Source organism: Leptosomus discolor, chromosome Z (assembly GCF_034619465.1).
Source record: "Leptosomus discolor isolate bLepDis1 chromosome Z, bLepDis1.hap2, whole genome shotgun sequence".
Lineage (NCBI taxonomy): Eukaryota > Metazoa > Chordata > Aves > Leptosomiformes > Leptosomidae > Leptosomus > Leptosomus discolor.
Genome location: NC_141419.1, coordinates 6,146,153 through 6,172,332, shown reverse-complemented (window position 1 = coordinate 6,172,332; position 26,180 = coordinate 6,146,153). Strand labels below are relative to the sequence as shown.

Here is a 26,180-nt window from a genome sequence, read left to right as displayed (position 1 = left end):
TTGAGACCTGCTGCTCTTCTCCTTGTGCATTTGCACGTGGATTAAAGTAAAAAAGAAACAAGCGTGGGTTAGATTTGCTTTGAAAGTAGCACACTGTTAATTATTTTTTTCTCTCTTAAAAAAATAAGACAAAATCCCTTCAACAGATTAAAGGTACTAATACTAGTAAGAGAGACATGAACAACATGAGCTTTTCTTCATGAATATTTTTTAAACTAATGTGGACCTTGAAGTTATAACTGCTTTGTTTAAAGGGAAAGCAAGAAGCTGTAACAGAATAATGAGCAAAAAGCTCCAAGCTAGCATCTAGCTCAGAAAAGCACCACTTTAGGTAAGCTTCAAGGAATAATGCTTGACATCTCCCTGTCTGAAGCTCCTGCAAACAGATGTTATAAACAGATTTTTTTTTTTAAGCCAAAAAAAGCATGATTAAAAAAACCTTGTTAGTTATATCAGTAATTTTTCTTGACAACTTTGTCTTAGAAATGTGCTAATTTAGGGATGAAAGTATGACAAGATAAAGAACAAGAAAAGAACAGTTTGAAGTGGAAGATGGACTGTTCTTCTCCATAGATAAGGACTGGCTCATCAGAACAAGGCTCCTATAAAGTGATTTGGACATTATGCTTTCTGCTGTGAAGTTGTTCTTTAACCACATTAACTTCAAATATGCCAGTAAAAGTTCTGCTGTGTGTTAGTCAAAAATATCTGTGTGTATGCTGCAGGAAGCCACTGTCTGTGTCTGTCTCTGCCGGTATCCAGATGGTTTTGACAGTGTGGGTTTTGTGCAAACCCCTCTTGTGTAGAGAGTGCCTCAGTAACAGCCAAGTCCAGACAGTAAAAACAAATAGCTTCTCAGTTAGGTGGGGAATTTTTGTATTGGGAAGAAGGCTGGGACTCTCTTGGAGATGGATGGATAGAGATCTTGTTGCTACTCTCATGTCTTTTCTCGTCTTCTGGATGAGGTTTAGAGTGGAGGTGATCGGTCACAACAGGACCTCTGGTAGAGTCACCATGCAGATTTTATGATTGATGTGCCTGTGGCTGTTAATAGTGGGTCTGTAAATTTATACTTCTTGCCAATAATATGGTTTTAATATGGCCCTTTTTACTGCCTTTTTGAGTCTACTATTTATGCAGGTCATATTTACAGTTTGTAGGTTCTGGGGTGTCATTTGAGTGCTGTGTTCCTGTAGAAGCAGAGAATGGCTTTACTGTGTAATGTATTCGTGGAATAACTGCGTCAGTAAACCTGGGTGAAACTAACTCAACATTTTACTCTCAGGACCCCTGAAGTTTCTTAGAGCTTCCCTTTTGTTTCTTCCCCATTTTTAGTATGTTAAGCAAAATGGCATGGTTGCAGAGGGATGGGAGTTTTGTGCCCTATTTTTGTATTCAAGTGGGGTCAGCTTGGCTTGGATCCCCAAAGACACTAGTCCAGACCTACCATGGTAAATGAAAAGGGGGCTCTAATGGTTCTGAGGGGTCGCTTGGCTAGGCTGTAAAGGAAAGACGCAGGGTATCCTGCAGCATGGGTGCTGTACAACTGTTGCTTCATTTTCTTTTTAAATAACCCCTAATGCTTTGCTAAATCTTTTCCTTGTCTTTGCTTTGTTTTAAATCTGTCTCTGTAGTCAAAAAGCAAATTGAACTGAAGTCCAGAGGGGTGAAGCTAATGCCCAGCAAGGACAATAACCAGAAGACATCAGTGTGTAAGTTTTTTGGCTCCTCCTTATGCTGTCTTTTGAATAATGATCTCCTTGAACATTTCATTTGACTTTCCAGTAATCTCTAAAACTTTGTCACTCTTAAAAGTTTTAATGCCTTTCCCTTTCTTCCCTCTGCATTACTGCATCACTTCCTTCCAGTGCTCTATTCACAAGCATATACTAACTCGTTACAGTGGGAGTGGAGGGGATCGGGGCGTGTGCGTTTAATATATACTGTATGCTTCCTGCTCGATGCCAGGCTGGGGTTCGTGACTGCTGTCGTCTTCTAGTGTGGAAAGTGTCGAACTGTGAACAATTCTGAAAACTGAATTAATGCTACTGAATTGTAAAATTCAGAGTAGGGGTAAGGAACCACACCAAAAAAGACCTCTTAGAAAATCTACGGAGGAGATAGCAGTCTCTCTTTTTTTTTTTATTTTTGCGTTTTATTTAATTGTCCCTGCAGAACAATCAAGCCACTGCTGTGCGAGAGCTTATAATACTGATTTGTATGGTGTCCCTGTTAGTTTATCTAGCGGTTGATATGTTAGAGGCGTGCTCAGAATGTCACTTTGTCACTGCTGCGTTTTCACTTGCCGGAAGTGAATCCATTAGGTCATGGATCTTTGCGTGAGGTTCTTTTCGAATCAGAAGGAGGAGTAGTTTTTTTATGCATATGACTATGGACAGACCACTGAGCTCTTAAGGGAACTCTAAGATTGAACAAGAGGGACCCAAATTAACTCAAGTTTATATTTTACATCAATTCAAACAGGAGCAGAATGTAGCATTTTTTTAAACTAGTTTTTAGAGGAGAGACTCTTAACTGCTCATTTTGTTGTGTAGCCTATTACGCCTATCAAAGAGGTAACATTTGGGCATTTCACTCGTTTGAATTTTGGATGCAAAATTCAGTTCAGAAAATACAGATGAACTGAGTTTAAAACATCGCTTGCTGTCAGTCTGAAATGAAAATGGCTCACTTCTAGGCCCCCATGAGAGTGCTTGTAGTGTCGTTTTTCAGGAGCAAGGCCCCACAAGGTGACTAAATAGCAGGATGTAAATTGCCCAAGATCTCCAGAGCAGAAAGTGGTGGGGTGTGTTTAGAGAAAATTAATTCGATTTTAAGAAAAACCCTGTATGCAAGATGTTCCTGGTTATATGATATATTCTCGCTAAGAAGAACTTAACTGTAATAAACATTTCAGCTCACTTAACTGAGAACAAAAGTCTGTTGGAAAATACCACTAGCTTTGCTTGTGTGGGCACTGGAGACAAAGGGATGTGTTTGGAGTGGGATATCTGCTCTTTTTGGTGATGGGGAGTGTGGGGAAGGGAGTCTTCACTAAGTGAAAAATGTTAGCCGGGGTTGGAGTCATTAGTGTGCTGTATACAAGTATTCTGGTACTGAGAACATACAGGATTCCCATTTCCCTTTCCTGGGAATGCTGGGCTGCTTCTGTGTAGCAGTTTTACCTGTTGCTAATGAATGTTGCTAATGATGGTTGTCAGCCCTATACCTGCCAGGGGCTCCGGGGAAAGGCACTGAAGCCTAAGTAAGAGACAGCAACTGAACTTTCCCTTCTAGTGCATCCTGCTCTGTCCCAGCCATGCTTTTTGAGGATAAAACCATAGGAAGTTCTTGTTGCCTCTGCCTGGTTTATCCTCACCCAACGGAGAGCAGGCTTCAGTCTTCAAAGCTGTCAATTCAGCATCTTGTGTAGTGCTAATCTTGTCGTATTTGATAAGGCAAAACAGAGCATAGGAAGGCAGCTTAGCCTGAAAGCTATTAAGCTATAATAATATAGATGGTGATAGTACTGTGGCCCAATTCCTCTCCGTTACCAGCATGGTGCTTGCCACAACCCTTGTGCCTTCAGCTCCTTCCATGTGCGCTGCTCTCAGCAAGGTCTGGGTTGTAAACCCAGATTAGCCTCTATCTTGCACAGCCTTCTGCTGTCACACTTCTGTTCCAGTAAATTTTCAACTTCAGAAATGCTGATTCCAGAGAAGATGTCTCCAGAAAGTGGTTCATTTTCAGAAAATGGAGCCCAAAATGTTATCTTTTTTCCCTTGCTTTTTTGATTTGCATGGCTAGCCATGCCCCTTCTCTCAAACTTTCATGAGCTGTTGAGTCTGCATATGCATCAGAGATAATTATACAGGTGTGACAGGCTGATTAAAGATCAGTGAAGTTTGCTAGTGTTGCTCTTACTTCATCTGGCTTGAATATCAGAAATTTAGACATTTCAGTGTTTCTTGGTAATAGCTGGAGCTATGCCATGCTTTATTTTCAAAGACTTTCTTACCAGCAATGTTTTCTAGTGCTCTTTGCACCTGTCCTAAAATTCTCCCTTGGAGAATCTGTGACTATGTAAAGCAGCTTGCAGCTGGGTGCTTGATACCCTGCAGGTCTTCTGGAGGAGGGACACGGTGCTTACCTCCCTGGCCAGATTAAAGCCTGTGTGTTTCATGTGTCTGAATGGAGATAAAATATAGTCATGTAACAGCTGTTGGTACTGTTTCAGAAAAAGAATATATAAAAATAAGGAATTTTGGGGGGAGGTGCTAATCGTGTTTGGTTGCAGTCAAATGTGTTTACTTGAAATTGAAATCAAGTGCCTTGTACTATTCACCATCCCTGAAATTGTGTGGACGTCTTGCTTTAATAAGTTTTAGAGAAAAAATAATACAGCTCTGGAGAATAAGATATGAGATATAGTTCTAAATGTTAGGTTTCCTTTAGGAGATTATTTCTTTTACTGCATGCAGTATGTAAATGTGTATATTCCAGGTCACACAGTGGGAGAAACATGGTACTTTGCTTTTACAAAACAGCATCAAAGTTGCTTTTCGGACCTTTGCGTGAGGCATACCTGAAAATTCACTGCTGGATATTATTGGAAGGGATTGTATGAAGTAGTGCAGGTTCTGCGTATATTCAAATTTGTCAAAATCTACTTTAAATGTACAAATGCAAAGTCATTGGGAGGTATTGACCGGTTTTAGGACTCAGCCAAGTGTATGGAAGCTTCTAGCTATTCAGCATTGCAGCCAGCTTGCTTTCTGCATCAGCTGTTGAGGTACGAATGAATGTTTGTACGTGGGTCCCTGCTGCACTGCAACAGCACAAAGTGAGTATTGAGCAAGAGGCGGCAGCCTGGGGTTTCTAGCACTAGGCAGCGCAGCTTTGAAAGAAGCTGTGCTTGGTTTAAGTAGGGCATGCTGCAAACCCACTCTTTGCAAATGGTCTTTAAAATATGAAAGTCTGTAAATGCTTTTGGACTTGTATACTTCTGAACTGTCCTGAGAGAGCAGCAAGATGTGACATACGGGTTCAGGATTCCCCAAGAAAAAAAGTTCCGGCGGGAAGTAGTCTAGTAGTCTTCTCTGGTGTTAGGGCCTCACAGCCCAAGTCTGAACCCTTTTCACACTTGCGTATTGCTCGACACGTGAGTATTTAACGTCTGGGTCAGTGTCACTGAGGTTCTGGAAATGCTTAACGTTTGGTTGTTGGGTGCTGAAGGACCTTCCTGGATCAGAAAGGCAGCAAGCGCTTCATCGGGGTGAGCACTCTATCAGTAGGTCAGCTCTCCTGCTTTTAGGACTGGATGTTGTAGCCCAATAACTTGACTGGGTGATTGCATGGAGTAACTGCAAACCTTAGTGTGATCATGAAAATTAACCTTTTTAAAACAACTCATTACTGCTACAATCCTTCCCTCCCCCCCCCCCCATCATGCCAGTAGAAAAGCTCACTTGCTTTCACTGTATTTCTCATGCTGAGAAATATTGAGTCCTTGTAAAACCTTTTTTAGGTGCTGCTTTATTTTATAGTTCATATTTTACATTCCTAAATTAAATTAAAAAATTGTCCCTTGAGAATCTATCAGTGACCTTTCGTTATTAACATGGGAGAGATACAGAGAAGTAAAGAAGGTTCTCAGTTCTTTTAACGGATGGAGTAAATTTCTGTGGCAAACAAAGCAATCATAACTGGCTACTATTGAATAGATGATGAGAAGGAAGTTGTTGAAAAAATCAGGAGGAGAATGAAGCGGGGGGAAAACTAGTTCCATGGTTTGGGGGAGAGAATCCTTGAGTCTATAATGTAGAAATTGAACAGTTCATCACAGTTTTTAAGATCTATTGTTTTCCTGGTAACCTTGAAGAATTCATTTTGGAGTGCCTACAGCCAAGGCATAGATCAGTCAAACCTGCAGGAAGATGAACACAGTACTGACAGCAAGTTCTCAGCATAAAAAGTATTGTTTATAACCTTTGGTTTAGTTACGTTCATGTGAGTGTGTTTAAAACAAAAGATAGAAAACAAAAGTTTCTGTAAATGACCATCTAATCCATCTTCTCCTTTTATTTTGTTCTCCTTTACACTTACGAGTAAAATGTCCCAGCTGTCATGAGACGGAGATATCTTTCCTTTCCCCCTTGCTCTCTTTTATCTTATCTGTTCTCTGGTTTCTCTACATGTGTTAGATATTAATAAAATTCTAGCTAACAAGAGAAGAACTGTTTCTAGTCTCAGAAGTGTGATTGATAACTGACAACCTGCCCTCTGGTGCCTGTGGGGTTTACTGGTCATCCATAGCCTTGCTTCCTTCCAAAGGTTTGAATCGGAGGCTTTGAGGTTCACTGTCATCTGGTATGGGACATAATAAATGGATGTGATGTTAGTGCAGAGTAACTAACGTGGACATAAAAGATGTTGTCTTGGATAGCCTTTTGACCATGGGAGAAAGAATTTGGTGTGGGAAGGCAATCTAGTAACCCGCTCTTCAAGGAAGAGTGTGCAAGTGTTTGAATGCAGGCATACCTGTAGAAGCTGTGTTTGTGCACGTGTGCATTATAGGCATATCTTGTTTAGTGTGGTTTTACTCTGGAGAAGGTATAGAAGAAAGATGAGAAATCTTAGCGCTCTTCCTTAAATACCATATGGACTTGTGACGTACAACCCTAGTTCGGGCACACTATCCTAAGCGTTAATTTTACTTTGTTTGGAGATACCTGTACACACAGTCATCGTATCTGCGTAGATAGGTAGTGGTTTAAGAAACCCTAAGGAAGATGGTGTCACCTATATATTTATTCAGCCGGCCTTTCCTTTCTCAGAAGCAGCATTATCATTTCAAGCACTAGCAGAAGGGCTCTTGGAAGCTGATGATTTCATTTGCAGAAGGATCACCAAATTATTTTGCATCTCTCAGACCTGCTGGAGATACCCACTCCTGGAGCAGGGGTTTGTCATGGCTGCTGAAGTTACTGGGGCACGGCTGCTGAAAATACCAGAGTTGAATCCCTGCTCTGGACAGGGGCTCCATTCCTTCTGGCTCTGGTCTACGTTGATCTGATCATCAGAATCTGTGAACGGTGGCAGTGAAGCTTTGTAGCTACAAAATGCAGCTATCAAAAGATAGCCTGTGCTGCTTCCATGCTTCTGTCTCTTGCTGGTGTCTCTGTCCACATGACTGAGCTTAACGTGAGGTTATGAATATGCAAAAGAGGGAAAACAATCTCTTGGGAGCCTGGTTTCCCATAAAACCGTATCTCGATTACTCTTGTGCCGTCAAACACACGGAGGAGACTGCGGAGCACCAAAGCGTCGTGCCGAGACACCAAGCCCTGCGCAGCAGCGGGGACAGCCCCGACCCCATCCCACCGGGTCCCACAGGCAGCAGCACAGCGGCCACGCTCGGTGCAGGGGTTGGCTCCAGCACGGTGGGGTGGGAGGTGGGGTGGGGTGGGAGGTGGGCTGGAACAGAAGGCCAGGAGAGACAAAGGCCCTTTCGAAATTGAAGGGCATGAGATGAGACGTTAGTGCCTAGGGCTGAGGAGGAGGTCAGGAGCTGCAATGTTTTCAGCATAGGCAGCCAGCAGTTGGGTGTAGCTGCTTGGATGAAAGCCCTGTGCCAGCGGCAGTGATCCTTCATCCTTTCAGGAACCGCGTTACATCTTCCGGTGGTAGCACCTTACTAGGCAAGGTGTCATTACCCAATGAATAATTAACCATATTTGATGGTCTTGCTTTTTTGTGTGTGTTCATGGTGTATAGTCTGTGTAGATACTCCACGTGCTTATCCTCCCATGTAAATATTTATGTGCACGCACCTCCATGTCTTTCACTGTGCTCGGTGCCATGCAGATCTCAAATTGTTGAGCCAGCATATCTGTTGTGAGAAACATGCTTTTATCACCGCGCCATCATCCATTTGGCAGTGGTCTTTGGGGCACTGTGCTAACGCAGTGTGTTCTGAAGTATAGTTGAGATCTTTTTTTTTTTCCTTTGATCTAGTGATAGGCTGAGGTAGAATGGAAACATGCTCGCTTAAGATTCATGCCTCACTGCTTCAGCATCATTGCCAAGAAATGTTGTGTTTTCTTTGCATCCTTGCCTTAGTGATACAAGAAAACTGAGTCATATAAACTTCTACAGCTCCGTGACAAGATCACCCCTTTGTCACGTATTATTGTGCATTTTGGTAGTTGCTGGAATTCAACACTGAAATCAGTATATTGCCAGATCTCATCTCATCCTTGTCAGGACCCACCCAGGTTATATTCACCCCAAGTCAATGCTTGAATGCTTGTTTGTGCCATTTGACAGGCTGGAGAGGGGGAGGTAGAGAATGAAGTTTGAAGGTGTTTATTCAGTACAGATCAATTCATAGATTTCATGTTTGTTGGCAGTTACATTAAGGTTGCTCCATAAATTTTTTCATATTCAAACTAAATTACTTGCTTTAAAATGCTAGACTTACATTTCCCTCTCCTTTCTCCCTTTTGTTCTGTGCCTGGTTTTTTCCCTGGTATCATACACCTACCTTTTCATTGAGTTGTTTTCTTTCCCTGGCACCACTCAGATGGGTTTGGAGGGCGGTAGGCTGTCACCTTGTCATGTCACAGGTGGCCATTTTAATCACAGGCTTCGGAAATGGGCTGTTTAATTGGTGTAATTTTGCAGAATGAAAAAGCTCTTTTCAGAGATACTTCTGTAGTGGAACGGAGGGAAAACTGCGTCCCTAGCTGGCATTTCCTAGAAAACACTTTGGTGTGTAAACTGAGCTGACATGATTCCAGTTACAGTTGTTTCCAAAGCTGTTTTTTTCCTAAACAAAATGGAACACATTCAGGTTTTTGAGCTACCAGTTGCCATTTTTCTCTCCACATCCACCAAGACAGTTGATGAAAGAATGTTTCTTTTGCTATTCTGTCTCTGTATGTGCTGTTTTTGCTTTGTAGTAACTCAGGTTGGTGTGTCCCAGGGACATAATATGTGTCCAGACCCTGGGATTCCAGAGAGAGGCAAAAGAATAGGCAACGATTTTAGGTAAGAACCTTTTACGTGTGTGTTTGTGCATGCTGCAGAGCTACTGTCTATAACCATTGTGTGTGCTCCTTGGCATTATGTAGTCTGTTTTTAGAGACCATCTGCACACCTCTAAATGTGTTATCTCTGAAAAGCTTGCTGAGACTAGCGATGTAGAAGAACAAGTGTGTATAAATGTGCACGTGTATATTTGGGAGACTGTGTCACAGATGAGGATCTATAAAGATGTCTCTCTTTCAGAGTATTTCTCTTTTCACAATTGGGGCGTTTAGCCAGGCTTGTATAATCAATGTTTGTTGTCATTCACCCCTTCCAGTTAAGCGCAGAAAGAACTGTCTTAAACAGCAAAAAAATCACTTCTCAAATTAGCTTAAATCACAGCATGGCCCTGCCCCTAGTGAATTTGAGGTGACTTCCCAAACGAAGCCCTGGTACAGTTCCTTGTCAATAAGTATATGTGGTCCTAGATAATTGTTTTCTTATAAAGTTTAAAACAATGCTGTTATTCCCTGTAGTTGCTAGCATTCATTTAAAGTGTGCAGGAATGAAACAACCTGCTGTTAGCAATGATGAATCAATATTTAATCTTATTTTGCTGTCGATGGCTGTTTTGTTCACTAAAAGTGTCTTTCAGTTCAACCTGAGTCTCTATCAAATTTTCCTGAAATCCAGAAAATGGATTGGAGGGCTGGGGATAGAGGAAGGGGAGTTCCCAAATAGTCCCTAAATGCCATAGGGTAAATTCTCAGCTGCTGTAAACCGGCATTGTGTCGCTTCAGTGAATAAGGCAGCATTGGCTTAAACCAGCAAAGGATCTGAATCCACACAGAACCCCAGAATGGTTTGGGTTGGAAGGGACCTTTAAAGATGATCAAGTCCAACCCCAATGCCATGGGCAGGGATGCCTTTCACTAGACCAGGTTGCTTGAAGCACCGCGTAACCTGAGCTTGAACACTTCCAATGATGGGGCATCCACAACTTCTCTGTGCAAACTGGTCCAGTGTCTTACCACCCTCATCATAAAGAATTTCTTTCTTATGTCCAATCTAAACCTACCTGCTTTCAGTTTAAACCATTGCCCCTTGTCCTGTCACCAGAGGCCTTGGTACAAAGCCTCTCTCCATCTTTTTTATAAGCCCCCTTTAAGTATTGAAAGGCCACAATAAGGTCTCCCCAGAGTCTTTTTCTTCTCCAGGCTGAAGAACCAAAGTGATAAAACAAAGAACAAATCTTTCAGTAGTAGATAAAGAATTTTTTTTTTCTTTATAAGAATGCTGAGCGTGTCATCCCTTGGGGCTGATTCTGTGCTCCCGCACTGAATAAAATTCCCGCTGAAGTTGCATTGAAAGACTCAAATCTGTTCTTGGACTATCACCACCTCAGGCAAACAGAGGCCAGCACAAGCAAATGCATGAGGCAAAAACTTGCTCCTCAATTCATTTCTGTTGTTGCCTGGAGGGCCAGTGAACTTTTTCTCTGTTCACAATTTGGAGAATCACTGGGAGAGTAAAAAGTGACAAACCTGTTGCTGCGGAAGTGTCTCAGTTGCTAACTTCACCCTTTGTTCTGTCTGCTAGGTTAGGCTCCAGCATCCAGTTCACCTGTAACGAGGGCTATGATTTACAAGGGTCCAAAAGCATCACCTGTAAGAGAGTGAGCGACATAATTGTGGCATGGAGTGACCACAGACCAGTCTGCAGAGGTGAGAAGAGAAATTTTACTCAGTTACTAGGACTAATGAGAGAACCCATCTCCTTAATGTCCCTGTCGTGCATCACCCAGTCTGTCCTCAGGTTTATCGTCACTTGGTTGGGGTCCCTCAGCTGGTTCTTCCCTGCTGCGTGGCCCGTGGTACAGATCTGATTTCAAAACCCAGCCTCAGGCAAGGGGCACGGCTAGAAGAGCCCCCTGTTGGGAAAATTCAGCTCTGTGCTGCAGTGTGTTCAGCACTGCACTGAGTGCGTTTGTGCTCTTGGAAATGGGAGTTTGGTCTACCCAGCTTCATGGTCAGAAGTCAATAGGATCGTCGTTGTTTTCTAACAGTCATTCTTGTTTTCTGGCGGAGCAGGAGAGTGCAATACGAGTTAAAGTTTTCACAAGCTTGAGAGAGAAATCTTTGCTTGGTTCTCATGCAATTTTTTGATTCCAGAAATTCAAGTTTCAAGGAAAACACCCGTTCCTGTGCATAATGGAACTAATAAAGCTATTTTCATTAACTATGGAGCTTCATAAGCTGTTAGCTCTGCACCATATGGATTATATTCATGTCCTTCATACCTGTGTACTACATCCTCGCTTCTTAGCAGTGCTTCCTGTCCCGTTCTCTCTATTCCAGGTATTTCTTTTTATGGGATGAGGAGGAGAGGGGAGAAAATGTGAAAGCCTGAAACAAAATCTGGGAAAGCTAAGGTGGAGGGAGATCGTTTTAAATGGAACTTGCTGCTAGTGGGCGGCAGTGCGGGGTTACTTGGACTGTGGTTCCTCACTAGCATCATCCTGATTATCCTGTGGCCCAGCCCTGAGCCGTCAGTGAACGGAGTTTTCTTTCAGCCTGTTTTGCCCTTGGCCATCTTGTTTTCATTCTCTCTCTCTCCCCTTCTCTCTAAAAAGTCACATGCGTAATCGTGATATTTGTAATGCTAATAATGAACAACTTGTAATATTTTTAATTAAATCCCTCTAAAGCTCTTAAAGTCATAAATTGGTATTTTTTCAGTTCTTTTTTCTTTAATTTCATCTGCAGATTTTTTCAAGGCTTTGGAATCCCATCTAATTCTTGAAACAAGCCTAGAATAAATTGAATCAGTGTAAGAGGATATTTGGCATAAATATGTGACACTATAAAGGAAATTTATGGTGTCCTCTTGCAAGAGATAAGAAAGGATTTGCCTGCATTATTATGATTCTGTGAATCAACTTAATTTTTTTTAACTGCAATCTTTTGGGGTTTTTCTTATTTTTAAAAAGTTTTTTGTTTGCTTTTTATTTCAGCTTTATAGCACTTCTTTTCTGTTTGTTCCATTTTGTTATTGGGTATTGAGTTTCTCTCAAATTGTAGAAATTGGGGTGCCCGGTGAGCCAGCCTTTAACCCCACTGGGCTCTAACAGTTTCTAATACCCAGTGATCAAACCTCTTGCCACTGTTGGAAGACTGGTTTTCAGCTTCCCTGCCTACAGCAGATTCCCTCTGGGTCCTGGGGAGACTCACGTAATCCCTTTGTGCTCCTGTTGCCCACTTTTAAAATGGGAATAATGGGATTTGCCTTTTCTCTGCAAGGTAGGGTGGGATATGTCTGACAGACTCCAGGATGGGGTCCCGTAGGAGGGGGCAAGAGGAATGTGGTTTTAAGCATTGGGGACAATGCCCTCAGCTCCTTCCTGAGCTGCTTCTCGGCGTTCCTCATGTTCCCTTGGGAGCACCTCTGTAGTCAAACAGTTTGACCAGGAGATAATTTTCCATGTTTTACTGCTGTTTGGAGGGGAGCGGGGCGGAGAAGCCTTGCAGATGCCATGTGTGTAAGTATGGCTACTCTGAAATTTGAGATAAATTCATTTTGAGGTTCCATCACAGCAGCAGTTACAAAACCAGAACGCTGTTCTTTGCATTTTCTGGTTAAATGTTGCATCAAAGGAAAACCACAGGCAAAAATCTCCCTGCTTAAGCACTTTTCAGCAGCTTTTTTACCTAAGATACAAAGTTGAGCTGCCATCTTGGTTCTGAGTCCTCAGTCACAGCAGAAGGAAGTCAGCCCTCACCTAATAAACACTTGCTGTGCAGTACTTTTTTTTGGCCTGGAACGAAGAAAGGAAATATGGCTTTCTGGGGACATGAGAAAGGAACTGAGTCTTACCTGGCATCTTCAGTATAGTTGGTTTCACTGTCCTGGACATGAAAGTATTTCTGTGAGGGCTTTAGTATAGTGAAAAATAAATACAATCAGTCTGAGCACTAGAGAATGGGTGGTTGTGCGTTGGTCTGGTGGTCCATCCGATAGCCCCTGGAAACACCCCACTTGTCTGTTCATTGCACATAAATCCTTCATCACTGTTACGTGGAAAAAAGGAATCTTGTACCTAGTGGAAGCAACACAGAGCAACAATTTTTAATTCTCCCCTGTTTCCATAATGTATGCATCTCTACTTCTCTCTCCTTCTTAAACAAAGAACACAGTACACATTCCAAAGCTGAGAGACCTCACTCCCACATCTGTCTTGTTTCCTCTTCGCAGCTAGGATGTGTGATATGTACCTTCGTGGTCCCAGTGGTGTGATAACTTCTCCCAACTACCCTGTACAATACGATAACAATGCCTACTGTGTGTGGGTCATCACTGCGCTCAATCCAGCCAAGGTAGGTCCAGGAGATGTGTCTCAATGTCGTTATTTCAGTGCCTTAGTTGAAATGTTCTGTAGCTGGGCTTCTTCAGAGAGGACTAGTCTCTGATATTTACTCATTGAGGTCTCTGTTTCTGATGTTGTGCCCCCCTCTCCCCACACAGACTTCTTCCACGTGTTTGTCAACTGTCTTTAAAGGCTGCAACACATCCCATTCCCTCTCTGCTGAAAATTCATTTTGTTAAAGGATGTAATTAAAAGTGAATGTCATTATTTTTAATCGAAACCTCTTTGATATCTTGGCGTGAATGGTGGTGAAATGCCGAACAGCTTAGCAAAGCATCTCGTTAAGCCAGCTCGCAGTTGGGGCAGGAAGGCTGTGCCAGGAATGCTGATTTTTCACTTCCTTTTGGCTGGTAGCTGGCCCCTACCCAACGGGGATCTCAGCCCCTGAAGGGCAGAGGGCAAGTGAGGAGGGAGGTGTGGGTCTACCTACCGCTATTTATGCAGTGTTGTAAACTTATAAACAAGTCCTTGCTGTGTTCGCTGAGGTTTGGAAGAGGGGAGGTTGGTCGGGATTTTTTTGCCCCCTGGTCTTGTATGTGTGATTCAAGTCTGTTGTTGCTGATCATGTAGAGGACAAGGCTTGACTGCCTAGGCCTTTGTAAGATCAAGTCTTTTCCATTTTCCCCACTGGCTCAGGAAGGGCAATGTTCAGTGCCTCGCAGCTTTCTCCAGCCCTGCAAACTTAGCCTGTTCCTCTCCTCTAGATCTGTATGGGAACATAAGAACATAAGAATTTTGTAGCTCAAAACACACTTTCTGAGCTGTAACTCACCATCTCCTGCTCTCGACAAGTTTCATTCTTTTTAGTTCCTGGTAACATCATCTCCATTAGCTCACGAGCAAATCTTGCATGCCAAGGCACTGAGCTCATATGCTTACTCTGTCATTTCTGCCTTGGTCCTTGCCTCTAGACAGTCCTGTGCTTTGGCACTCTGCCTTCTGCCACTGATCCGAGGCAGGCATTTCGCAACCATGTTAGTATCCCAGGATCTTTTGCTAGTAATTGTTATGGTCTGTAGAAGTGCTGGCAACCATCCGCAGTTGTAGCCTGCTTGTTGCTGCTGCTGGGATGGCATCTTGTGCTCTCACCTCCAGCAGCTCGCCTCCCTCTGGAGCACTTGCCGTGGCCGGGCAGCTAGAGCTGGGACTGGCTGAAGAGCCTGTTGAGTTCTGCTTCTCTCTCCCCATTGACCTCAGTTCAAGCCTTTAATAAGTGCAGATCGCTGGTGGATTATGATTTTAATGAGTAGTATTGCTATGTTCCAATTTCAGAATGAGTTTGTATTTAAAGGGCTGTCATTAGCTGGTCGTTTCATCCAGCGCATGCCTTGGTTTGGCTGCGTAGGAGCGTAGTAATGACCCAAATTCTGGGAAACTGGAGTGTGGAATCAGGATACTTTTCAATGCTGATTTATTAGGAGTGATTTACTGGTTAATCAGACCCAGGAGGGTTCTCCTTCATCAGGGTAATGTACAAGTGAAGAACAGACCACATGTAACAGCAGCTATTACTGCTCAAGTGTCAGCTGTGTTTTTCAGCCTGTGGCCTGCAGACCCTTGGGTATACATTGCCTGTGCAGGGACAGGTTATCAAATACATCAGCATCTTAGGCTGTGGTATGTGTATTATACATATCTTTATTTTTGTGCATCTTTGTCTTTCAAAGATCAGCAAAATCTGGGTTTTGTGTATATAAAATAATCCTCTGTGTTTGGAAAGAAGTTGTAGTGAGCTGGATGTAGACATGCCCTGGGTGTTATGTAGGCTGACACTTCCATTTGGGTTTTCTGGTACAAATTATGGAGGAGGAGATGGCAATCAATTGTGAAGAGATGCTTATGGGCCATGTCTGTTGTTTTGTTGACCCTTTGTCACATTGCTTTCATGTTGAATATATGCAGAATCTAATCTTCAGCTCAGTTCGTTTGCTCTTCTGCCAGCCTCCTGCACAAACTTTGTCTGCTTTTCCTTCAGCAGTGCGGTAGGAGAAGCTTCTCCTTTCATAAGCTTCCTGGGCAGACTCTGATTTTTCAAAATCTTACTGTCTTTGTCAAGTTCTACTTAGGGAAAGTTTCTCCTCTTCCCCTGCTTAGTTTCTCCTCAGCTTTTAAACCTGCGTAATAATAAACTGTGGATTAGAAAACAGAATCTGCAAGTCCTGATCCTCAGCTTTCATACATCATAAAGGGGATTGAAATTGGTAAAATCCATTAATTTTAATACTTACCAATTTGGTGCAGAGATTCGATAGCACAAGAAACTGTAGTTTGTGCTCCATGGGCTGAAACATCATATGCTCTAAAGAGGTGTAACACAACTGAAATAAGGGTAGATTGGTCAAATGAGGAGCTTGTATTAACATGTAAAGAGACTGCTGTTTTCTTTTTCTTGGAAGTGATAAATAGTTGATTAGCAATACCAGTTTATAGAGGGTTTCTGGGTTTTGTATGTTTCATACTGGAAGCATAATTTACAGGTAGGGAAAACCTCTCCCATCTTTTTGAAGCAGGTTGAGAGAAATGCACCGTGCCTGCGTGTTCCTCCCACAGTGCCTTGCCTGCCGGTGTCGATTTGAGCTGCTGTTCAGAGCTGCAGCTGATGCCGTTCCTCTGCCAGAGTGGCAGAGGAGGCTCTGCATGGTCCTGGGAGCCCAGGCGAGGAGCAGGCTGCCTTCTGGCACTCCTCAGGAAGATGGGAAACAAATCCATTGCCCTTAGCGTTTCTTGCTGTGTAAAGAATTCATTAAGGCTCCAGAAACCAGAGCTGTGCAGGTGGGACCCCATCTGATTGGTGAAAATAAGAAGAGGCAAGTGGATTCACTGATATGGACAGTTTCTTTTGTCCAGAAGACAGCTCCCGGGGCTGGCTGTGTAGGCTGATGCAGCGGCTCACATGAGCATAACCCAATATAGCAATGGGAGTTGCTGGTGTATGAGTTTTAATGCCAACTCAGTCACTGGTATTCCTACCTGACGAGTCATGTAATGCTGCCTCTGAAAAGTGCACCTAAACCTCTCGCTTACTTAAAGCATGGACCGTGTTAGAAACATGGTGCTGACTTGGAGAATTCACCTCCCTGACTCGCATCGCCTTTGTGCGCAAAGGGGTGATCTCTTCATTGCACATTTCCCAGCATGGGTGAGGGAAGGACTGAAGGTAAATTAATTAAAATGCCTGTAAAATACCTGGAAGATAAAAAGCATTATAGGCCTGAGATGAAGCCTGCTGAAGTCAGGGGTAATCTTTTTATTGACTTGAGTGGTCTTTGGATCAGGTCCTGTTATATGAAGCTTTTAATATGAGCGATGGGAAAACCACTGAGCTGAATTTAGAACTCATTTGCAAGTCATCTGTTCTATATTTGGAAAAGAACTGTGAGCCAGATTCACTGAGCTACATAATCCCCTCGAAGTTTGCTCAGAAACCTACATAAACAGTATTAAGGGCATAGTGCTCTTCAGTTGACAACTTGGAATTATTTCCTGTACAGAGGGTGACATCAAACCGAGGTGGGGGATATTCAGGATATACAAGTTTTTTTGCACGGCCCCAGTGCCATGGGAATTAATTTCAACCACAGTGGAAAAATAAATCACTCGGGAACTGAGAAATGCATACGGTAATTGGTGCATTTGCATCAGAACTATTTCTGAATCTTCTTGACATAATGGATGTTACTGGTTGATATTTCTCCTGGGCTTATTCTCACCTGGAGTCTAGCTAGCCAAATAAAGCTCTGTCCAAGCTTCTTGTGTCATCAGTGGAGAGAGAAGGGCCCCTCCAGGGGATGATTCATCCCAAATGAAGGTAGATACTTGGGACTGGGGAGAAGGGGGGGGCGGGATGAGTAATGTGTGCTTGTAAAGCCATTTGAATGTGACTGCAAGAGGTGCTGTTCTCCATGGACAGAATTATTGTGGGTTTTTTTCTGATGAATGTGACTGCACTTCAAATCACTTTGCAGTACGAAGCTTTAGAATCAGGTGTCATATTCCAGCCTGTTTTCTTGACTTTGCTAATTGCTTCCTGTCACTTCAGCAGCTTAAAACTGAAGTTTTGTGTCATCCGTGTATTTGTGTGTGCTGGTAGGTCTCTTGTTGTTTAATGAAACGTTAAATAATTTTCAGCTTTCAGACCAAAAAGAAAATAGGAAAATGGATAAATAAATATTGCATTTAGCATCCTGTTCCTGTGCCACAAGGTTACGTTCTTCAGTATACTAGAATGTAATTAGTTATTTAATTAGGGTCAGACTCCTTAGAATGCAGTTTACTTGAATGACTGATTTAACTAATGATGTGTGCCATTTTACAGCACTGTGTTCTTTGTATTAATTACATTATTCCATCATTACATGGTTTAATAATCTGCACAGGTTAGTATTTTGGTACTACTACTAAAATTAATGGTTCCAAACTTCTACAAAGTATCACACAGGCTCCTGCTTCACCATCCTGAGACTTTTGGGTAATAGCCTATTTTCAGGACATCATGGCTAAAATACCTAATTTGCTTTTCTATGCATTTGAAAAGTATTAATTGCATTTATGTGTAAAGACAGTTGAGTCTGAGCTATATATACACCCATTATTTTTTAAAGATCACTCAAGCCATGGAATGTCAGACTAACCAGTGTTTTCTTAAGAGGTTGAAGTTGAGTGGCTTTTGACAGAAAAGTGTTCTCAGCTTCCTGGAGTCCGTACAAGACTTGAAGAGGCTGTAGAGGCACGCTTGCATTTAACATAATGCGGTTAATTATTACTTTTGGTTTTAACTTGGGGACTTGATCCCCCCGTGACTGCACACATGCTCATGTGTTTGCAGGAGATGCTGCTTTTATAATAGATGAGACACCAGAAGACAAAGATTTTAGTTTTCCTGTGCCTTGCTTCCTTGCCCCAAGTCAAGGGGTGTAGGGTGGCATCGTGTATCTCTGGCCCTTGGCACACGTGTAGGTCCTTCTCTGAATTACTTTTGATAGCTTTGATGTTGTGTGAAACAGCAAAAAGTAGTGTGAAACGGAATTTGGTAATTTAGTCTGTTAAAAGTTAGGAGATTTAATGTATTTGCAGGCACATGTACAGAAGTCTGAATGCATTGAAGTGTTTTTGTGCTTTCCTGGATCCGGTCAGTTAAAAAGCTCTAAGAAACAAAGTTCCCATTGATTTCTTCTGGTATTGTGGATGTAAAGCACTTCTGTAAATTAAGCTCTCTTCCTTTTCTGTTTGTTCGCCCTGTCCGAGGCTGGATTAAGGACCTTTGTCCCCAAAGTGAAACTGTAGTTTTCAGTTATTTGAGACTAAGAGATTTCAAAGCAGCCAAGAGACTTGGAACACAAACCTCTTGACCTCCATGGGACCTCTGCTCTGAAGTGATGTATAGAGGCTGCATAAACCAAGTGGGGGTGGAAGGTTCGGACAGAGCAGGAGAGAAAACACAGGAAACAAACAGCTGTGGACGGATATTATATGTTTGTGTTTGCAGACAGCTTGAGACAATTTCCTTGAGCTACCCCAGCAGTAATTCACCTAAAGACTTTCTTGGTCTGACAGAAGTTTCTGAAAACGAGGGGAACTTTCTGAACAACCTAGAGCAAAAGAAGGACTCTCCGCTTGCACCGTATGTAGGAAACACGCTGCCTGTGTGCACATTCAAATCTGTCACCATAATCGCAGGTTTATGAAAGAAATGGTAGCAGTACCTGGTGAAAAAAAGCACGCTGAAATCCCAACACCTGTATCGTTATCAATAAAGTCATCTAGAAAATCAATAGATAAAGCAGAAAAATCTGAGAGGTAATTTCAGTAAGAGCTCAATCTGTCTGGAAAGAAGTGCTACAGTGCTATAAAAAGTGAGGACGGTCACCTTTGGTGATGTCCTGAAGATATTAATGTTCTTATAAATTGCTCCTCGATAGACAAACAGATAAATAAACAAGACAAGGATCTGCTGGCTGCCTTGGCAGTTGATTCGTATTAACATGCTGCATCTTTGCCAGGTTATCAAACTCACCTTTGAAGAATTTGAACTAGAAAGAGGATATGACACTCTGACAGTGGGTGATGGAGGACAAGTCGGAGACCAGAAAACTGTGCTTTACGTGTAAGTAGCATGTCCTTTTGTCCCTGTGAGAAATCCACGCTAAGTTTTGCCTGATGAGATCTAGCGGGTGCGTTTGGATGAAGGAGTCACAGTCTGCTTGCGGTTACCTCGCTGGGTGGTTCAGTTGCTGCTTGTCATTTTTGGTGGAGCTGGCTATTCTTGGTGTGTTCTTCCCTCATCACATTCTCTTAGGCTTTACCTGACAGAAAGGCTCTTACCTCTTTGCTTCGCTTCTCTTGAGCTGCCTTCATCAGAGGCCCCTTAGCCAGAGGCTGAGGCTGGCTAGGGAGCTGAGCAGACAGGATTGAAGTTCGGATACAGGAGTAAATGCAGATCAGGCAGAAACTGAGAACTGTGTGGATCTCTCTCCTGTGCTGGCCTTCTTGTGCAGTCATTTTTAACAGTGCAAAGTGGCTGTAAATCCATTATCTTTGACATCCCGAGCATTTTACACCCAGCGTGCAGTTGTGTAAACAATGACATGTGCTTCTTCAATGCTGAGAATTGGTCCCCCTCAATTTATATCCTTAGTTTGCAGATGTAATGTTCTATGAAGGTTTCTTCAGTAGAGCAAACACTAGAAATAGTCCTACTTTCCTTCCATGCCTTCCTATATCAGTGTTTCCTGTCTAAATATGTGTTTTGGGGGGTTTTGGTTGTTTGGGGTTGCTTTTTGTTCTGTTTTGGTTTTTTTTCCCCGAATTGTAATTATAAAGAAAGGACATTGGCCTGGTACAGGGCCAGTCCAGCTCTGCTGAAGGAAGAGGTGAAATCTCTGATGCTGCTAGGTTTTAGGATAAAGAATTGCTGTGTTGTCAGTCTATTGGTTTTAGAAGATTGGAAGACCAAGTGCTTTATGTTATAGTGCAGCTAATAGGGAATAAAAGAGAAATAGGCTCTGTATTGGCTTTTGCCATCTTAGTGCTTAATAACGGGAGACTGTTTTAATTTCAGTTGGAAGGAGCATGTTAATCAGAATGATAGAAAGGAACATGTGGGTCAGTAGACTGAAGGCAAGGGTTTCCCGGACCCCATGTGTTCTACAGCACGTAACCATCAATTTCTGGTGTCTGCTATTTCATAGGCAGTTTTGAGGTTGGTGAAAGCTCTTGGCTGCTCCGAGGAAAGCATGTGCTGGCACCTCAGAGTTTTGATGGAGGGTGACAAGTCTGCACACCACAGAGAAGTTTTTCTCCCTTTAAGCTTTCATGTCTCCAAGTTTTAGTTTTATCTACAAGGTGTGCTCCACTCAGAGTCTGCACCACGCTAAGGAGGTGGTTGTAGTGGAAGTGGATACCTGTGTAGCGTAGGGGTAAGTCAGGAGCTTCTACAGTAGCCTCTAGAAAATGCCGCAGTTGAAAAAGAATGAGCCTTGATCATCTTTCAGAAGGCTGTTTTTTCTCATTAACCTGATGACGTTAATGGTTTCCCCTTCCTCTGGTAAAGTGTCTCTGTTCCTGTTCTGAAGGGTCAGTGAGAAACCAGTGTGTGTCATACAAATGGGATTGTGACAATTGCCTATCATTCAAATCCACTTTACTGAAGAAACAATTCTGCTAGAGCTTCTCTGAACCATTAAAGTAAATACTGTGTAGCTTTATGGAAATCCAAATTTTAAAACATTTGGAGACCTCAGGGTGCTATACATTTGAGTTCTTCAGGAAATCTGCCTTGCTCTCGGTATGTCTGTTCTGAGCAGCACAGTTCAGTACTACAGGCACAGAGTTACCTGGTACAGCCACGCCACAGTGTGCGCAAACAGTGGGGAGAGTCTAAAAGCAGAGCAAATTGTGAGCAGCACTGTGCTGATGCAAAGGTGTGCTGCTTGCCTGGGCTTCCAGACTTCAGGTCAGCTTCGAGCGCCTACAGGCACTTTGCTCCCTATTCCAGAGCTCAGTCGTGCCCCATGACCGTGTTCAGGTCCTGGTCACTTCAAACAGCTGGCTTCTTGCCGTGTTGGGGTATCGTTTGCCTCTTGTGAGTGAAGATCCAAGTCAGTGGTGTTTATCAAAGTCTCAAATGTCTTGAGGGCACTTGCAAGGCCACGTACTGGAGCAGAAGCAGGGAAAAGTCACCGTGACTTTTGGAAGGAATGCTTGAAGTGATGAACGGGGTGTTGGAACCAGGGCTGCCAGCATCTGGCTTCAGCGTCCTAACTTGAAAGACTCCCTTCTCTTCTAGCTAATCAAAAATGTGTAAGAGCAAACAACTCTCCAAATCTACTCTAGCAAAGCTGTTGTACTCTTTCCAACTGTTAAAGAGTATTTTATATTGTGTTTTTTAATTCCTCCTCCTCGCTTGTTTTTCCACATGAGTCAGCCTCCTACTCCATTTTCACTTAGCTTAATGTTTTCTTGTCTTTCCAAAGACTGTTTCTCTGAGGTTCGTTTTTCTATACATTTCTTTTCAGGACATGAACACCGGTGATACTTGGGTCAGGAACTCTAACCTGCAATGTATATAAATGTAGAGTCTGATTATTTCAAAAGCGTTTGTAATTAAAGTGTCACAGAACATTTCACAGCTGATTGGTCAAAATGTGCAAATTACTGCCAGGGGAGTAGTTTGTAATAACTTGCTGAAATGATTTCTCCTTCCATTCCTTTTTGTTTGCCTAAAGCCCGTGAAGATTTTCCTAGATTTGATTTTAATCATTCTGCATTTTCTCACTCTGTATTAGCTGCTCAACACCTTGCTAATGCAAATTTGGAATATCTGAGGCTGCCTGCACAAGGTGTGACATCTGGTATCTTTTCCTGGTGCAGGAGAACTTTCCAGTAAATTGCTAAATCTAATCCTAACAGGGAAATGTTTTTAGGTTTTTTTTAATCTGGGAGGTTAAGTTGAAGACTAATGAAATGTGAGAGGTGTGCAAACCACAGAAATACTCCGTTTGTAATGAATGTGGTTGAAAGTCCGTGGATGGCTTCTCAGCATTTGCTGCCCTCTTACCTACTGTCGGCTGGATTCATGTATTTGGTATATCCATTGGATACAAGCTGTAGTTTTTTTGGAGGAATCAACATGCAGAAACCTCACCCTGTCAAAGACAGGAGTTCCAGAGTTCTTACTGCTCTTCATTTATTCTTGGCTATTCAAGAGGAAATCAGTCTTCAGCCTTTCAAATCAAGAAATACATTTGAATCAACTTTCATGGCAGTTATCCCAAGCGGAGATATGAAGGACCATTTGTTTCCAGTCTCACTCTCATCCCTGTAAAATGCATCTCGAAGAACATAACAGATTGTTAGGCTGAGCTTTCTGACTTGCAGAGAGGATTTTATTCCCTAAAGTAACAAGCACCCAAATCAATCATTCAGCTTGTTAAAGTGGAATAGGAAAGCATGCAAAAACCTTTGAAGCGCCTTGTTCTGAAGGTTTTTCTCTTGGTATGTTCCTCATTCCTTCCTGTCTGCTGCTTAAATAACTTGAGAAGAATCAACAATAGCACTTCTTCTGTGCTCTCCATCAAACTCTCTGGGTGCAAAACAGTCATTAAAACAGGATTACTTCTTAATTTACCAGCACTCTGGGATCAATAAAATTTCTGATGCAGGTCAAAGCAATAACAGAGCAAAGGTGGGGGCAGAACTGGGAGAGCTTCGATGGGCTTGGGAGACATGAATGTGACTTCAGGGAAGAACACACTCCAGATTCCATGGCCAGAGCTTGAGCGGTGACTGATTTCAGGTGTCACAGTAGTCCCTGGTGCGTATGTGACTGGTGAGCATCTCTGGGCTGAGGAGGAGAGCTGTGTGTAAGGCAGGGCTGCTCCCACGTACAGCTGTTGGAAAGAATCTGGCACACGGCAGGTAGCCAGTTTTAAGAACGTCGAGCAAGTAGAGTAAGAGCACAACCCTTCAAGCAGTCATTTGGCTTCACTTTGAACAGTAATTGGCCGATCAGCCGTACTGTCTGCGATTGCCCAGGAAACTGGGAATTGCAACAATTATGCCTGGGGGTTGCGAGTTACATTTATTCACAGGATGCTATCAACACACAGCTGCTGGGTTTGTTCCCTTGCAGTATCGGTTTGCAATAATTCCGCCTTGAGGGCTTGGGGATCAGTTTTATCAAGAAGTCTTTCAGGTGCTGCGATTGTACTTGAGAATGGTGCCAGGCAGAAGCCGTATCTATACATATGTATGTATTTAGATTTAAGCAAACACTACAGAAAATAACCACCTATCCTCTTGCAGTAGCTGCACTTAAGGTAATTTATAAATTTATCACAGATAATACCTTAGCAGAAATAGTATAATAACAACATTAAACACTGCCACTAAGACAGGCAACATAACATTCATACTCCTGTAGTAATGATCCCTTCCCACGCACTGTTACTCTGTTTTCAGAAGCAGAGGGAAAGGAAGGAGCTGTGCTCGAAGCGGGCATTTGTGCATGTGTGAGTGCCTACACTGGTGCCTGTGTGGGTGGGGGATAAAGCTCTAAAGCTGTGTTGAACCACAACAAGGTGATTAATCCCAAAGGCTGGATGAGCCGCGCACGGCTCATTAATACGGATATATCAGTGACATTTTTCTAAATCTCTTCAGCTCTCCTAGGAGTATCCTTGAAGAGTATACAGTGTCCTGTTCATCCCGTACTGCCTGGATTAGTCGCACTTTTCAAGGGCTCACAGGGCATTCACCACGTCTGAGGCTCGTGCCTTGTTTTTCCAGGGGTTTTTTTGAGATCCATGTGGAACTTCTCTGTCAGGATAGAAACGTAGCAGAGAACATGTTGAAAGTAAATTTTTATAATTCCAGAAAGTACTCTAAAGGCAGTTAAGAGGACTCAGTCACCCGTACGGGTTGTGGGAATTTTATTTGTTTGCTTATGTTTTGCTTCAGTGAGAAAGGAAATTATTATTATTGATGCTGGATAATGCATTGTAATAATGGTACTAAATTGTAATTATTATAGTGATGATGATAATAACTTGCAGGCCCTCAACTATGGCAGAAGACTCCCTGTTTAGGTAGTATGCAGAAACAATACCGAGAGGCTCATCAGTCTTGAAAATCTACAAGGGTTTGGGACAGTGTTCTGTTTTGGGGTTATTCTTAATTGTGTGGCATTACTCTTGTTATTTTCTGCTCCCACAAGAGGTATATGTGGCCTTTATTTTGGTGGGGAAATAAGTTTGGGGAGGCATACAGGCTGTTAACTTGTTCTTACTTATTTTTGCAGCTTGACAGGCACCACAGTCCCTGATCTCATCGTTAGCACACACCACCAGATGTGGCTCCTCTTCCAGACAGACAGTGTCAGCAACTTGCTGGGATTCAAAGCAACGTATGAAGGTAATCCAGGTGTCTCTCAAAGTTTATCTGTTTTAAAAGGATCAGGGACGAGATGGGTACAGTTGTTTGGAAGAAAAGAGAGAAAGAAGCTTCTCTAAGTGTATTGAAGCTCTACAGACTTTTTCTTAAAACTGAAGCTTTGCTTCAATAAGAACAGTTTTCATGATTTCTTTTCCATGAAAGCAGGCTGGGTGAGTAATGTTTTGTGGCCATTTCACCTGCTTTGTTGGAAAAAGAGTTGGTGGATTTCAGCTGATGGCAACAGACTCTGTGGAAGAAAATGAGGTCAAGCAGTCAATGGTTCCAGTAGATCAGTGTATCAACTACTTTAAGCTTTGACTAGTCTGGAGTATGATAAATGAAATAAAAGTTAATGCTGGGGTTTTTCAAAAGAAACTCATGAAATTCATTAGGGTCTGAATGCTGAAGTCTGTCGTAAGCCTCTGTGTTTACTGTTGTTGTAGGTATTTGCAAAGTTAATGGGAAAGTATTCCTTCTGACTCATGTGACTGGTGATTCTAGCTGGAGCTTTTCTTAGATTCTTGGATTGAGTTCGTTTGAGCTTTTTCCAGAAACCTCCATTTTGTGTCTCCACATTTGGTGCGAGCACCTAGGGTCCTTAGCAGTCTGCAAGCACTGCTCTGGAGAACATGCTCTCCGTCCTCCATCCGATAGCCTCGCCCCTGCCGGGGGAGCTCGTTTCTGTGATGCAGCTGCCAGCACGGGCACACAGGAACGCTTCTGCGTAGATGTCAGCTTCTTTTGGGTGGTGGTGTCATCTTGGATCTCTTTCCAAAGCACTTGAATGCCTTTCAGTATTTTTATGTCCTGCTCAGGGATGGCTTACTCTTTTGGCTCTGAATGCCTAAAAGTAGGCACACAAATCATCTAGACATGGGGGCTGATCCTGGAACGTGTGAGTACCAGCAATTTCCACTGACATCAGCAGTAGCATTTAAATCTGTTTCTTTCAAGGGACCTAAATGCACGTTTAGCATTCATTCATTCTTAAAAGTGTTCTCTGGGACTTAGCATGTTTCAGGGAAGAGTCATACTGTGTTCAGGCCAGGATCTGCCCATAGTAGTGCTGGTGATCGATGCTAAATTAACGGCGGTTGGGAGCCTGAAGGGACCTGACCCAGAAGAAAAGCCAGTTGGACTAAATGCCAGCATGTCCAGGGAGGCTGAGCAGTACCTTGAAAGGGGGTTGGGTCATGATGGTGGAGTATTTACAAGATTGCAGGACCAGGTCAGCAGAAAAGTCAGAGAGACAAGGATAAGGGATAATGCAACTGAAAGAAGGAAAAGGCAAATCCAG

At 42.8% G+C, this 26,180-nt stretch overlaps 1 protein-coding gene across 1 annotated transcript in view; it reads left to right on the top strand.

The window, feature by feature from the left end:
* Positions 1 to 26,180, top strand: part of CSMD2 (CUB and Sushi multiple domains 2) — a 298,000-nt gene that overhangs the window by 137,025 nt on the left and 134,795 nt on the right. The window contains exons 7-12 of the mRNA XM_086480279.1: positions 1,635 to 1,712; positions 8,964 to 9,051; positions 10,630 to 10,754; positions 13,282 to 13,403; positions 19,453 to 19,556; positions 24,750 to 24,862. Of these exons, the coding sequence (XP_086336405.1) occupies positions 1,635 to 1,712; positions 8,964 to 9,051; positions 10,630 to 10,754; positions 13,282 to 13,403; positions 19,453 to 19,556; positions 24,750 to 24,862 (630 nt within the window). The remainder of the gene's footprint in view (positions 1 to 1,634; positions 1,713 to 8,963; positions 9,052 to 10,629; positions 10,755 to 13,281; positions 13,404 to 19,452; positions 19,557 to 24,749; positions 24,863 to 26,180) is intronic.